The 15,579-nt window shown below is 49.0% G+C and overlaps 1 protein-coding gene across 1 annotated transcript; it reads right to left on the bottom strand.

Annotated features, from left to right (window-relative positions):
- Positions 1 to 7,476: 7,476 nt before the first annotated feature.
- LOC104469378 (claudin-11) lies at positions 7,477 to 15,030 on the bottom strand. Its single transcript, XM_010083854.1, has 2 exons — positions 14,865 to 15,030; positions 7,477 to 7,709 (listed from the first exon to the last, which is right to left on the bottom strand). Exons 1-2 carry the CDS (start codon positions 15,001 to 15,003, stop codon positions 7,477 to 7,479), a joined length of 372 nt encoding a protein of 123 aa, XP_010082156.1. The 5' UTR covers positions 15,004 to 15,030.
- Between the last annotated feature and the right edge of the window lie 549 nt (positions 15,031 to 15,579).

The raw sequence follows: 15,579 nt of genomic DNA, 5'->3' as shown, positions 1-15,579 counted from the left end.
CGGGGCTGGCAGCGGGGCGCTGCACCACCCAGCTGATGAGGAAGGGTCTCCGCGGCTCCCCCGTCCTGTCCCATCCTCCCCAGGTCCTCCACCACCACCCCGCTCACCTCCGGTCCTCGGGGCGCGCTCTGCGATTGCCGTTGACCACAAACCAAACACACCTGTGGCCTGTCCCGGCTCCACTGGTCAGGTTCCAGTTTCGTGAATGCCGGCTGATCCCCCGGCACTGATTGATCTCCTAGCACCAGCTGCGCCAGAGGAGGTGATGGAGTGAGAGATGTGCCAAACTGTGAGGGCGTTGAAAGGTGGAAGGAGCCACATGAGGGGATGAGATGAGTTGTCCCCATGGAATGTCCACCCAATGGCCGCAGTGGTGAGATGCCACTCTTACACGTTTGGCACTTTCTTAGCATGTGTGTTTTTTTCTTTGAACCACCTTAGAAGTAACAGCTGAGCCAGAGGGGCAGATGGGTGGGAGATGGACAAACCTCTTTCAAGGGAGTAGCTCTGAGGTGGATCTAGGGATGTTGGTCCCATCACACAGCGTTTCCATGGCCTGTTTGGCGCTATGGCACTCAGTGCACATAACAAGGCTATGTCCATCCCCACACCCTGAATCCAAGCATCCCAAATACTGTGATTCAAAATTAGTCCATGTCTCAATCAAGTCTTGAAATCCCAGCATGGCTGAATGTCCCACATCTGCAGCTGGGAGCCTGGTCCCATTTCTGGTCACAGCAAGGGCTGTGACCCACTCATGGCTCAACTCGTCTTGTGCAAATGGTCAACAAGGACCACACACCTTTTCTCTGAGCATCACCGGTCTGAGGCTGGGTGCTGTTATCACCATGTTGTGTCTTTTATGAAAGTGACAATGTTGTAATTCCCTCACTGTGGTGGGCACATTTCAGGCCTTGGTGCGTCAGGGACATGTCCATGCCCCTGCAAAATAGCAACGTCCGTGGGTCAGCCACATCTTGGCAGGGCTGGGCCACACGCGGCAAGCAGAGAGGACTCAGCTACTGAAATCTCACTCCCTGCTGCCATCTCCACCTTGTACCATTTTCTCTGTTTCTGACCCTAGCTTGGTGGATGCTGTATAAAAAAAACCACTGAAATGCTGTGTCCTCTATAAGTGTTTGTATTTCTATTTGAAACCAAACAGAGCTGGTGGTTCCCAGGGCAGAGGTGGACATTTCTCAGAGTTAATCCCTCCGGTATGGCCAAAGCGTGGCCACGACCCCCAGCAGTGCCATCATGTTCCCTGCCTCCTGCGTCCCCCCAGTACTGTGGGGGTGATGGGGTTTGGTCATAGCCACTGTCTCCTCCAGCACAGACAGGAGCTGCACTGCTGAGTCAGCGATTAGCAGCAGGTCCGGTTCTGCAGCCCATCGCTAACATGCCTGGTTTAAAACACCACAATGGAGGAACATCTTTTTGAATAAATAATAAACAAGGGAGCACCCCATCGGACAGTGACACCTGTCCTCCTCCCAGATACTGAAGGCTGCAGCTGGATCCATCCCCGGGGCTCCCCTGGAGCAGCCCAGACCAATCTCCTGTACCAGGGGCTGCTGCTGGCATCCCAGGGGACAATTTAACACCAACATGAAGCAGGATTTCCTACATGTGATACTGAGAGCCATTAACACTTTGGATCACAGAATGAGGTTCAGTCCCCCCAAAACACAGCATGGAGCCTGCCTGGCACCTTCTGTGAGCAAGGGTGCTGCTGGGTGAGGAGGGTGCCTGGGCCCTCGCCTGTCCCCATCACTCCCAGGGCTCAGGGGTTTGATGGAGAGGCTCTGCCTATGGCTACAAAAGCTTCCCAGCAGCTCCTGTCCCAGTCACAAACTACAGTCCTTTTCCCAGTGGAGAAGAGCATCCAGTTCTGCAGATCTTAACCTGGAGCACCCCAGGCAAGCCAAGGGAAGTCTGACCTCTGCGGGAGCTTCAGGTTGGGACTGAGGATTTGGCAAAAGGACCTGTAAGCTTCGCTCCAGCTTCCCCTTCTGCTGCCTGCCCTGACCATGCTTCTATGAGCAGAAATCCTGAGTGTGTCCGCCCAAAAAGCTGTTTGCAATGTGCACATGGGCCAGCTCAGGAAACCTTTCCAGTGGTGCCCAGCACCTCTCGCAAAGGTCACTTCGCACTTGGCTGCCCTCGTCCTCGATGCCTTAGCAGTACCCAAGAGAGATGGCACCTCGCAGGTCTGGCTTTATGTTTTCAGGGAGAAAGATTGATGCTATTTTCTTACCAGCTCTTGTACTATACCGTATCGAAGGTAGTCCCAAGGTAGTCATCTTCATCCTGCTTCTGCACGGTATTTAGGCATCTGCCGAACCACAAACTCATGCCCAAGTACCCTGTCAAATCAAAGCCTGTTATTCCTTTTCCAGCCTTAATCTCTTGCTACAGAGCAGCTACCAGTACCAGTGTCTGTCGTCATGTCCGCTCTAGTTATGCCATATAATTTGACGAGGGCTTGATCCCTTGCTCTTTGGTGTCTGTAGGAACCTCTCCATTGGATCCATGCCCTGAGTGAAGCCCTTTGGCTCCTCTTGTTCCCATGATGTGGACATCAACCCGGGGAAGCGCCGGGGCAGGATGGCCACGCCATGTCCCTGGGACCGCTAGGAAAGAGCATGTGATGCCACAGCATCGTCAGCCCTTGCCGTGTCAGGGGATGGGAGCCGTACCTCCTCCCAAACCCACCACATCCCAAGGTGGTAAGGAGAAGGTGCGTAAGGTGAAGGTGGCAGAGCCACAGGTTGGGTTGGGTCTTGCCTGGGTTGGCTGGGAGCCAGGTGGCCAGTGCCCCGGGAGGACAGTTTGCAGTGGGGTCCCCCCACCCTGCTGTGGGTGGCAGTGCCTAGGGGACATGTGGGCTCAGCCTCTGTTTGGGAGTTCATGTGCTTTCCTTTGGAGCAGGTGTTGGGGTCTTCAATAGGCACAAGCAAAAGGCCAAAATGTTCAGGCATGTCCATCGCCCCGGGGCACCGCTGGCCCTGGGGGAGGCTTCGGATGCTGGGAGGAGGTGCAAGTGCTCATTTTGCTGTAACCTCAAAATTCAGCCTTTCCCCCTGGGTGCCCTCAGGGAGGTTCTCCCAGCCCTGACCCCTCAGGAGGACACCAGCAGAGCGGTGCCATCCCACTCCCAGCACCGGCGAGAGCCACACAGCTCCCCAGCCTGGCCACCCTCTGTGGGGAATGCACCCTGGGGGGCACAATGCATGATACGGATGGAGCATAAATACCTCAAACCTTCCAGACCGGCTCTATAAGATCTCAGTCCCTCCACAAATTCACTCCGCATGGTTCTGACCACTCGGTAGGAGGCCCAGCACACTGGCATCCTCCACACCACAGAGAAATCATGCCTCGAACAACACGGGATGTTGTAAATCCAGCTTGTAAATGATCTTCACTTCGTTTTGTTCGGTCTTTCTGATGTATATCTTGCTTTTTTTTGCAGATGGTACTTTCTGGTGTAACAGTTCTCTGCGGTTCTGGTATTGAATTGGTGTATTTGTTAAAAAAAGTTTGTTCTATTGATTTTTTTTTTTTTGTGGTTTTTTCAAAAGCCCATTGATGCATTGTACAATGGGATCTTGTAGTGTGTCATGAGAAAGAAAAAAAATATGCAGATATGTTATGGAGTGATTTTATTTTCAAATGATTGTGTTGTAGACAACTATACATAATATATATATATATATTATCAAGATACTAAGAAAAAAAGTCTAAATTTACCAAAATCTGTATATTTTAATAAATGCATAAAGCTTTATTGTGTGCCTTTACATTAAAAAAAAAAAAAAAGACAAGAACTTATGGATTTTTAAAGGAAGCCAGAGACAAACGTGTCTTCGTATCAGTTTCCGTAGTAATGTAAGTCTTTTAAAACCAAAAAATAATAATAAAAGAATTCCCATATCAATTTTGTTAAACCAATCAGTACCTGAAGGTCTGATATTTTTTCAATGCCAATTTGAAGCTAGAGAAGAACAAATTTTGCCTTAAGTGCTTCATAATTTCCTTTGTAGAAGATCCATTTCAATGGGCTGACTTTGGTATTTACTTGCACTGTTGTGAAAAAAAAAATGCTTATCAGTTTACACAATAAAAAGGAAAAAAAAACAAAAAACAAAACCTAAAGCCAATGACCACAGGTTGACTATTGCAGTGCGAAGCCCCGGGGAGCGCCGACGTCTTCCCATCTGCTCACAGTGCTGCTGGGCCCCCTCTTTCCCCAGGGTAACAGGGGTTTCATGGCACCGTCACCTCCTGCATGGGCACCGGGATCTCGGGGAGGCAGGCATTTCTCCCAGGGCCACGGCTGCCTCTCCCCTTCGGGGTGCTCAGGGCCACCAGTGTCCCCTCCCTCCTGTTATTGCTGTTATCTGGGGGATGGGGAGGATGCCAGTGTGCTCCCTGGGATGGGGAGCTGCAGCTGGTCCTGGTGGAGCTGGGGAGGATGCCAGTGGGTGACCACTCCACACCAGGGTGACCACCAGAGCTCACACCCACTGCTCCACAGCTGACATCAGGCATGGTGTAGAGCAGTTTTGCCATTCAGGAGAATGATATTTCTCTCTATTTTGAAGCTTCACATCAGCAAACAAGCACCAAAAGCTTTCGAGAGCCAACAACACCATGGTCAACACAACCTGGGAGAACCCCACGGGGGAGCGGGGCATTTTGGGAGGGCACAAAGCAAGTGTTTCAGCTTTGATCCTTTAAAAATAGAAAAGTTTTATGTTCTTTATGCTTCCTCCAAACGCTTCCCCTCTGCGGTGCCAGCACTAATATCCTGTCCCATACTTGGCCCCATCTCCTTGTGCTCCACGGCTGCAAATGTCTGTTTTCACTGCGGCCACTCTGGCTTGTTCCACTTTGTTTGGATTTTTCTTCTTTTCCCTGAAATACAGCTTCTTCCTTCCTCCAAGCACCTTGCCCAGGGCCTTTGAGGGCTGGGCTTGGGATCAGCTGCCGGTAACCTGTAACCGTGGGCAGGGTGAGCAGAGCCCCTGCAGAGAGTCCCCAGCCCCACGTGCCTGAAGATGTCAAGTTGCATCCCAATGGTGTGAGCAGCAAAAAACTCCTAAGCTCTGCTTGGCAGCGCTCATTCCTCCCCAAGCTCCTCCAGCAACACCAACAACACCTTGCCAAATACACAGCCTCAAGCATCTCAGAGAGGTTTCCTTGTGCTTTTCCTTCACATTTTGCTCCAGGGCCATTTCCAGGGCAGTGTTCCAGCAGCTTTCAGCTCTGAGGTCTCCCATGCTGCTGTTGGCCCTGGGGTTAACGAAGCCAAAGCCCCGGGCAGCAGCACACAATCCACAATCCCCAGGCAGCCTGCACAAGCTGGCACGTCTGTGCGCTACCCCTTCGCCCGTGGCACCCGCACATCAATGGCAGCACTTATCGCGTCTCCCCAGTGCGTACAACAACTGCCTGTGCCCTGCCTCTGATGTAATGGGGACAAGTGTCCTGCCACCAGCCCCGCGCCGCTGCCCGCCACGGGTACATTGTATAGGAGCAGTGATGCATCGCCTGCACAACAGAGGCGCCTTCAAGACTGCTCGGTATTAAAGGCAGATGCTAGGGCTGCTGCCCATCTCTTGTCCATGCAGGCAAAGGGTTGTTGTGGAGCACGGCCATCCTCCTTTTTCACTGCTTTTAAATGTTCCAGCCTCAGATCCCTGCACGGAGGAGGCGAGGGGTGGGAGCTGCAGCATCCTTACCTGTGGCTGGGTCACCCAGTTTGTATTCTCCAGCTGAAGCGAACCAAGATGAAAGGACAGATTTCAAGGCCAGGCTGGATGAGGCTTTGAGCAACCTGGGCTAGTGGGAGGTGTCCCTGCCCATGGCAGGGGGGGTGGAACTAGACGATCTTTAAGGTCCCTTCCAATCCAAACCATTCCATGATTCTAGGATTCAATGATTCTCTGACAGTCCCTAATCCACTGAGGTTTGACTAGCAGCCTTGTTTTGAAATTCTTCTCCACCACCCCAAACAATTTGGTTGGTCCTCTCATCTGCTTGCTCAATCCCCTCTCCTCCTACATGCAACACCTGGGCTCTTCCCTGTGTCCCCGCCTGAACAGCGGCTATTCCTCTTTTCCTGCTCCTGGAGCCTGGCTTACACAAATTATTAACTGAGTTAACATCTCCAGGAACAGATGGGATTTTGTATCAACGTAATTAAATTGCTACAGCCTCTGGTAAGGACAGAGCTAGATTTTGATCTTACAGGGTTTTAATCAGAGCGATGACCCCAGATCAGACTCTTATTTTAGTTGAGAGCACTTCCAGCAACATGACTTCTCAACTTTAGGATGCCCAAGCAGTGCTGGGGAAACATCTCCACTGCCTCAGTGGGTTTCTAAGTCTCCCCGATGCGGAGTCTCTCACCCTGAACTGCTATGAAAAAAAAAGGATAAAATCTTCAAAATCATTGGGAAACCCCTGTCATGGAAAAGCAAGCTATAGAAACACACAGGAAGGAAGGAAAAAAAAGCAGCCAGTGGTTGCAGGTACTCTGTTATTTATTGTACAGTATTTCACTGAAAGTACAAAGGCATCATCAGTATTCACCAGAATTGTATTGTAAGAGGTACATTATACTGAGTGTTAAAATGTGCTACTTTAATGATGCAAGACAGAACACAAATTTAGAGGAAAAAGCAAGGAATTTTAAAAAAAAATGTAAAAAACTTTTTTAGTTACTGATCTGTATAAAGGAAAAAAAGAAACCAAACCAGAGTGCAGGGATTAGAGCCCCCAAAGTCATTTAAAACTCTGTAGAAAGGCACTGTTATCTACCAGGGAATGAGGGCCTTCGGGTTCTGTTTCCTTCATACTGATGACTGTGGGGGTGGGGGAAATACTGTTACTATAATGATCAAACTCATACAAAAGTATTTACAGAGAAAGGCAGAAAAAATTCCCCTAATCTTGTTCCAAAAGAGAAACTTTTTGCCCGGTGGGGGAGTACAGCCTTCTTCCCCTCCCTCCCGCCCGAACCATGCCAAAGCAGTGACCTTGAGCAGGGGAAAGCAAATAGTGGGAGAAGCTGCCGGAGTCCTTCTAGCAGCAGGAAAGTGTCTCTTTCATTTCTGCTTTATTGCTTTAAACTCTCCTATAGTCAGGGGAGCTAGAAAAGAAAATAAAACCCCTAAACCCCACATGACAACCCCAAACCATCCGAGTCATCCTGGCTGCAAGAGGATGGGGCAGGTGGTCAAGACAAAACGGGAAGGACCAAGAGGTAGGGCTGTCCGGAGCTTTCTTTCTAGAGAAGAGGGGAACAGATGGGGAGAATAACGCTTCAAACTACCAGACATTTGTGCTGCTTTTCTAAATCTTCCCCTGGGAGCCTGACAGCGGTGTGTGTCAGTAGAAGCAAACCCAGGGCACCCAAACCCACCAGCCAAAGCATCTGAAGGCAGCCACGGGACATCCCAAGGATGCTTACACATGAGCGCTCTTTGCGTGGGTGGGGGAGCTGGATCCCGAGGCGTAGTAGAAACGGTTTTCACCAAACGTCTGGGCATCTCCTGAGCAGCAGACGATGACGCAGCCACCAAAGAGGCAGAGGGCAGAGCCGATCCAGCCCGTGTACAGGGAGTAGCCGAAGCTCATGATGGTGGTCTCGCGGTGGGCGCACACGGGAAACCAGATGGTCGCAACAACACCGCACATAGCTGGGGAGAGATGGAAAGGCAAGGTCACTCCAGGGTGTAACCCCACCACGGGGACGCAAAGCACACCAGGGGGGAGGGAAGGCTCTGGGGGACAGGGGACAGAGAGGAATCCCATCCCTCTTCCCTTGCAGTCCCACCATGGGAGCCAGGAACACCAGCATTGGGGCTTGGTCCAAGACATCTCGGAGCAGGAGGCAGCGTGGGAGCATCGCAGGGAGAGAGATCAAGAGAGAACAACCATCTCTCTCAGGCACCAACAAACAATAAGAAAAAAACAACTGCTGCTTGACACAAGCTGATATATTTATTACAAGGGAAACAGATTTGTTCCCTAGAAATATCTTTAAGGGGGAAGAATGGAAGTCAACCCTGAAACTGATGTGCTGGAGAGCTGCAGAATTAGGAATAGATTAGAAATTAATCGAGACCACGAAAGATGTGTGCATTGGTGAGACAGTGAAATTGGTGGTCCAGAGCTAACTCATTTAAATTACTATTTCTGCATGAATTCACGTGCTACGTCCTCAGCCCATGTCAATCAGCATCATTGCAGTTGCTCTGCTGAATGGTCACATACACACTAACGAAATATCCCTGCACACAGCAAGACAGAGTGGGGTTTATAAAATACTGCAGAAAATGGGCAGGGATAAAATAAGCAGCAGTACAGCACTGTGGGTGTTTTTTTTTTATGGAGAAGGAAATGTCTCACAACTCAAGAAAGCAGATTCCACTTCCCTATGGAAAATTATTGAGTATCAAGTGATGGGGACAAACCCAGCAAGGCTCTCCAGAAACCTGTTGAACTGAATAGAAATGGGAGCCCATACTGGGAAACCAGTATTCTACCTAGAGTCTATAGCAGGTCAGAAAATGAGGAATTCTAATTTTGCTCAAAATCCCATTTTTTTTTTTCTCCACAAAAAGCAGGAAGGCTGCTGCAGCAGTGCTGCAAGGACTGCTCGGCAGGTGACATATCAAGTAGATCTCCCCAGGACAGTAAAGCAGGTTCAAACTCAGCCCTTTGCAGGCAGCCAGGCTGGAGAACACAATGCTTCCAGTGTGCAGCACGCACGTGTGCTTTGCTCCAAGCACACACTCATGGTTTGTTCCAAGCACATACACGTTGGTTTGCTCCAAGCACACATGCATGGTTTGCTCCAAGCACATACACATGGTTTGCTCCAAGCACACATGCATGGTTTGCTCCAAGCACATACACATGGTTTGCTCCAAACACACACTCATGGTTTGCTCCAAGCACACACTCATGGTTTGCTCCAAGCACATACACGTGGTTTGCTCCAAGCACACATGCATGGTTTGCTCCAAGAACATACACATGGTTTGCTCCAGACAGACACTCATGGTTTGCTCCAGACACACACTCATGGTTTGCTCCAAGCACACATGCATGGTTTGCTCCAAGTACATACACATGGTTTGCTCCAAGCACAAATGTGTGGTTTGCTCCAAGCACATACACATGGTTTGCTCCAGACACACACTCATGGTTTGCTCCAAGCACACATGCATGGTTTGCTCCAAGTACATACACATGGTTTGCTCCAGACACACACTCATGGTTTGCTCCAAGACACATGCGTGGTTTGCTCCAAGCACACACTCATGGTTTGCTCCAAGCACATACACATGGTTTGCTCCAAGTAGGGAGAAAACAAGTGCCTGGCATTCTCCTTGTGCTACACCAGGTCACAATCACTGCCCTCACTGAGGGTCCGACCTCCATCCTGCAAAGTCCCCACATGCACCGAGGGCAACAGGAGTTGCTGGTGTTAATCACCTCAGAGGAGCAGGTCCTAAAACAATATTCCTTTATGGCCTGTACATCTGAGAAGAATGAATCTGTCAATATTTGCTTGCCTCCGGGACAAGCTGTGCAGGATCCATCCTTGCAGCTATCACAGAATCAGAGCAAAACAATAACAGGAGCGTGGCAGTGTTACAGATTTCCACCGACCGCGTTAAAAGGTGTCTGGGAGGCAGTGTCAAAAAGTTAAGGTTGCAAGAGGAAAAGAAAGGGGATGAGATTAAAAATAAAATTGTTTAGTTAAAGAGGAGAACAAACCGTAGCTCCTGGCTGGTACAGCAGAAAACCCATCCCCAATAGCTGCAGTTATTGTGAGAGAAAATATTTTCTTATGGAAAAGAGAAGAACATTTGAAGGATGCTAATAAAGCCAGTAATAATTTCGGCCCTCCTCAAAGCAAGGGCCCTGCGGCTTTGGAAGGAATCTTATCCCCAATAGCTGCAGTTATTGTGAGAGAAAATATTTTCTTATGGAAAAGAGAAGAACATTTGAAGGATGCTAATAAAGCCAGTAATAATTTCAGCCCTCCTCAAAGCAAGGACCCTGTGGCTTTGGAAGGAATCTTTGGAGAAGGCAGGGAGGGGAGAAAAGCATTTATCCTGCGGATGGATCGCTCCTGCAAACAGCTCCTGAGCCTCTAACGCTTTAAAACACAAAATGTATCAGCTGGGAATCCACAAAGCATTCTAATGGGCTCCAGGAAAACAGGCTTCTTTGTTATCTGAAAAAACACAATCATCTTTTCTTTTGCTGTCAGCAGTAAATATATACATATATATATTTCTGTCCATAGACTATAGGAGCCTTATCTATCCAGACCCTCCCCCACAACACAGGACAGAAGAAAACACTTGCACTGGGGTGAGAAGAGCTCTGGCGATACTAACACAATGGCATCTCTTGTGTGTGTGGCTCAACTACATGTAAAACCACCTTATTTTAGTGCTGGCAAGACTAGAAAGCTGCGAAACACGGCCAAGGGCTTTGCACGGGTTCATTTGAGATCTCTGTCTTTGGAGGCTACCAGCTGCCGTCAGACACCAGTGACACCATTGCTCAGCAAGAGGAACGCCCTGGAACAGGACTGGGTTTCATCACTCTGCATAGATTAGGTTGGGTTGTAAATTCTCTGAGACAATGTGAAAAGGACAGTCTGCAATTGCAATATTTCTTGGTGAACTCAAATTTTGGTCTGGTTGTATCACAGAGAAGGGCTGGAAAAAAAGTTGATTTCCCAAGAAACCCAAAGGGATTGGCAAAGGCATGTTAGGTCCAGTATCAAGTACTAAAATATCTGCCTACAAGGACAAACTCTTTGAATAGAAATTATTTCCCCTTTTCTTTTGTGCTGATGCTGAGAGACCCTTTGCCTTTCCCTAAATATGAATGTCTTCAGGTAGTAGGGCTGCTGAAGGCAATACAGGAAGAATATTTACTGTTAGACCACCAATGTTAGCTGGGAAAACAGGCGTGTTTTGGGGCACACACATACTGCAAAGCCTGCTTTTTTGCAGCTGGAGCTGGCAGTTCTGGAAAAGTCATCTCAGCCGTACTCAGTGTGGTGGTCCTTGTGCCATCAGACCCCTGTGAATCCCCAGGGACACATCCCAGGCTCTTGGCCTGTCCCAGTCCTTTTTGACTATGCACTTGCAGTAGCTCAGTCTCTCGAGCTGAAACTCTTAATATTTGACATTACAGGCATATTTTATTCATACGGAAGCACACATAGACAAGAAGCGCAGAAGGTGCTTGGGGAGGTGGGGGAGACGGAGCAGGATTACTCGAGCTCAAGGAACAGTGTGTTCCTGCCAAATTCCTTAACAGTAAGTTATAGACTTTCTGCAGAAGAAAGAATACTTCTCTTTCACAGATAAATTTAATTATTCTGAGTTGCTGACTCAAAGTCACACAGATTTCTCTTTCAAAGCATCTGGTTGAAATAATAGATATCCATGATTTTTTTTTTTCTGTGTTCAAGGCAATCCTTTTATCTTGATACTATTGTTGTACAAGTAAATCTCATGCAGTGTTCAGAAAAGCTTGTTAATATCCTTTATTTCGTATGCAATAGTTAACGTGGTCATTGTGCAGTAGTCATTCCCAATAACTAACATATTTTTCACTTATGTTTTCCAGTGCCTCTGGTCCCTCGCCTCCATTAGGAAAATGCCGCTTGGTTACCAGCACAGGGTCCCCCAAATTAGTATCAACAACACAGGATGGGCCCGGGTTTTTCCATCAACACTAGCGTATGAAATGTTTTCCTAGTGGCTCAGAGCAAGCCTCTGCTGATGGTTGTTTTCAGCAATAAATCAGTTCTCTCAGACAGATAGGATCAAGCAAAGACATAAATACATCAGCAGGCGGGATGGGAGGGTGTGCACACAGCTTGCATTCTGCGGCCTGCTATTATCAGCGGACTGAAAAATCAATGGAATATCTGAGCCCATTGTTTTCCTGGCAAGTTTTCAACTTTTTTGTGTTTGTTTTTTTTCCCCACACTGTTTCAACCCGTTTTCCTTTTTTAATACATTTCAATGACAACCTGCCATCCCTTCCCCCAGCTGCCATGGGGCCAGCTCCCCTGATCACATCTCCGCTCTCTGTTTCTGTGATGCTAGTGAGTGTTTGGGGGTTTGTTTACTTTTAACCAGAGCTCTGGGAGTTGGCCTCCACTTAGAGGAAAAGGCTAGAGCCCATATGATTGGGGAAAACCGTGAGCAAGAGTTCAGAGGGTAAATACAAACAGTCCACGGCATATTACTTCTAGAATATAATTAATTTTAAGTCAATATTATGATTTTTGAGGCCTGATTCATGCTTATTAAATGCTCTGTGATGGTAACACCTCATTTTGCAAATAACAGATCATTAATCAGCTTAAATAACGTCAAAGTCCCAAGCTCTGTACATTATTCTTCTTACAAAGGGACTGTCTTGCTGATCAGCCTGGAAAAATTCGGGTTTTGTAAAAATAAATATGGGCTGGTTTGCTTATTTAATTAAAAAAAAAAAAAAAAAAAAAAAGAAAAAAACCACCACTTAAGAGCAAAAGGAGCTTACTTATTCTTTATCTGTGATCAGAGAAAAAGAGCATTATTGTAATTGTGACCAAAACATTGTGAGCAGGCTGCTGTTCCCAGCCCAGAAGATTCAGGACATTAGCAACATGAGCAAACCACTTCACCTGCAGATGCCTGAAAACTCACGGGGTAAAAATCAATAAGAAGTCCAAATTTGACCCAAAGAGCATCCATCTGCCAATGTCCCTGTAAATGCACGTTTCCTTACCCCATAGGACCTACCCATAAGGAGAACCATGTTCTGAGGCACAGAAGAGCCTGGCTCACAGAGCACCACAACCCCTCTCCTCCATCCTCTCCCATCTCTTCTGCTCCTGGTGTCACACTGCAGCAGGACCAGGGTGAGAGAACAGCATGCAAGACCCCAGACCCCTGGTGCAACACTTACAGATCTGGAATGTCACCGGTTCTCATGCAGCGTCACTCAATCCTGTCACTGCCATTTGTTGGCCGCGTGTGCTGGTCCTGTCACCCTGTTGCCCGTTGGCAAAGCAGATGTAAGGGCTGTACTCTCACCTCCATGTCTGAGGCTGTGCAAACAGGGCTGAGCTACAGCATGGTTCTCCTCAACTGGAACCAAAAAACTTGCCTTTGTTTGTGTCCAAGTGCAGCTCTGCTGGACCTCTCCCATCCTGGGCAGGGGAAATCCAGCAGATCAGACTCCTCCGGTGCTGAAGTTTCATTCACAAGCAGAAAAAAACCCACTTTTTCTATCTCTTTGCCAAGGTTTCGTGACAGGGATGAAGGTCGCATTCCAACAGCTCTCTAAGGTGGCTGTTCATGACTGGCATGCCCTGGACAGACCCTATGAAGCTGACTTGAGGACTTCAGATGCAGCAACTGCCCTTAAACCCCACAGCCATTGAAAGGGCCCCTTGCTCTCAGTCTCTTAGATTTTGGACATACCGACCCGTACTGACTGCTTCTCACCAGGGCCCCAGAGGAGGGACTGCTTGCAAGTAAGGAGCATCCAGAGAACAGCCCCTCTGAGCGTGCAGCCATATCCAGTGGCCACTTGAAAAAATATAAGGAGGAGAAGAAGCAAGAAGACCAGCATGATGTCAGTGTGGGCCGCCAGCACCCAGCGGAGCCACACAAAGAGGCCACTTTCCCCCACCCCTCCTCCTCTGCCGCAGACGGGTGCAAACAAGGCACCGCAGCCTGTTGCTGAGATGACGAGGCCTCAAGAACACGCAGGTGTTGTGCTGGGGACAATGAGCTCCACAGTCTGTGCTGCTCAAAACAATCCCCTCTGCGGGCACTGAGGATGGGAAGAAATTCCCAAGGGAACTTGGAGGCCAAGGGCAAGACTGGCCAGAGGTGTTGGGAGGCACAGAGGACATGCCGTCCCTCTTCCCAGGTCCAGGCCACTTCCCTCGCTGTTCTGGCACCCCCTCAGCTGCCGTCTTCCCTTCCCAAATGCCTCAGCCTACTTTGACCCAGCAGCATCTGCAATGCTGACAGAATATTCAGAGGCTATCCTTTCCCTGTCAGCAGCTGGGAAGTTTAGACCCTTTTCAAAAAAGGGAATCATAGAATCACAGAATGGTTTGGTTTGGAAGGGACCTTCAAGCATTGAGTTCCAACTCCCCTGCCATGGGCAGGGACACCCTCCACTAGCCCAGGTTGCTCAAAGCCTCATCCAGCCTGGCCTTGAACACCTCCAGGGATGGGGCATCCACAGCTTCTCTGGGCAACCTGTGCCAGTGCCTCTCCACCCTCACAGGAAAATATTTCCTCCTCATATCTAATCCAAATCTACCCTCTTTCAGCTTAAAACCATTACCCCTCGTCCTATCACTACACTCCCTGATCAAGAGTCCCTCCCCATCTCTCCTGTAGCCCCATTTCAGCACTGGAAGGCTGCTGTAAGGTCTCCACAGAGCCTTCTCTTCTCACATTGTTTCCACAGCAAACCAGAAAAAACAGTGCCCGCAGGCAGCTGCCTGCATGCGACTGCTGTCACCTTGTCACCACCATGCCAGAGCACTCCACAAGCAGTGCACAGGAGGGTTTCACAGCCCTCCCCTCTTTGCCTGCTTCACTCCCTGCCCTCTGGCTTTGTCCTCCCAATCCTGTTCATGCCTTTTTTCACCCCACAGACCACAGTGATATTGGAGACCGTCAGGGTCAGCCCAGCCTGGACAACTATGTTGTCAGGTGAACGTGCTCCAACAGCTGGCACCATGTCATCACGAATGGAGGAAGACCTCCAGCTCTGCACGTGCACGGGCGCCTTACCCAGGAGGATGATGAGGATCCCTCCTAGCTGGGACCGGCGGTACTTGGCAGCTCCAGGCTCGTGGCCCATTCGGATGCAGGGCAAGACTGTTATCAGCAAGAAGATGGCAGGAAGACCCAGGACGGAGGCGGCAATCATCAGTGCTCGACAGGCTTGGACATACCCTGTTGGCAAGGCAATGAAAGAGGCATTTGATTACTCGGCACAAGAGATGGAGACCTTTGGACAAAGGCTCCTGTTTGTTTTGCTCCCAAGATTTGCTTGAAGTACAGGAAACAGGTTCAGTCCTTTGTGTAAACATTAAATCTTCACAGGCATTAGACAGTGAGGCTGCAGTACAGTGGCTGGTGCATGAACATGGGATGTACAGGCTCAAAATTTTCCGACAAACAAATTGCACTGCCTGGAAAATATGAGCTCTTCCCAGTCAGACACTGAGAAATCATGGAGCTAGGAAATTTGGGAAGGGACAGTAGGAAAAACAGCTAGGAAGGAATTTCCTTATATTTTGTCATAGAGAGAGCTTTGATAAAATAACAAGAACTTAAAGTCTCATAGAGCAGTTTCCTGTGGGCACAGGAGGTCCACAGTCACCCAGAGGAGGGCTGAACAGCTGAAGACCCATTGCTGACACATGCAGGTCCATGAGGTACCACCACCAGCTGCCCTGAGGAGCTAGGGACTGTTGGCGTGGGAGGAGGAGGGATGCTCACT

This window comes from Pterocles gutturalis, unplaced genomic scaffold (genome assembly GCF_000699245.1).
Source record: "Pterocles gutturalis isolate BGI_N339 unplaced genomic scaffold, ASM69924v1 scaffold12270, whole genome shotgun sequence".
NCBI lineage: Eukaryota > Metazoa > Chordata > Aves > Pterocliformes > Pteroclidae > Pterocles > Pterocles gutturalis.
The sequence above is the reverse complement of the archived record's forward strand: the minus strand, read 5'-3'. Positions and strand labels throughout refer to the sequence as shown.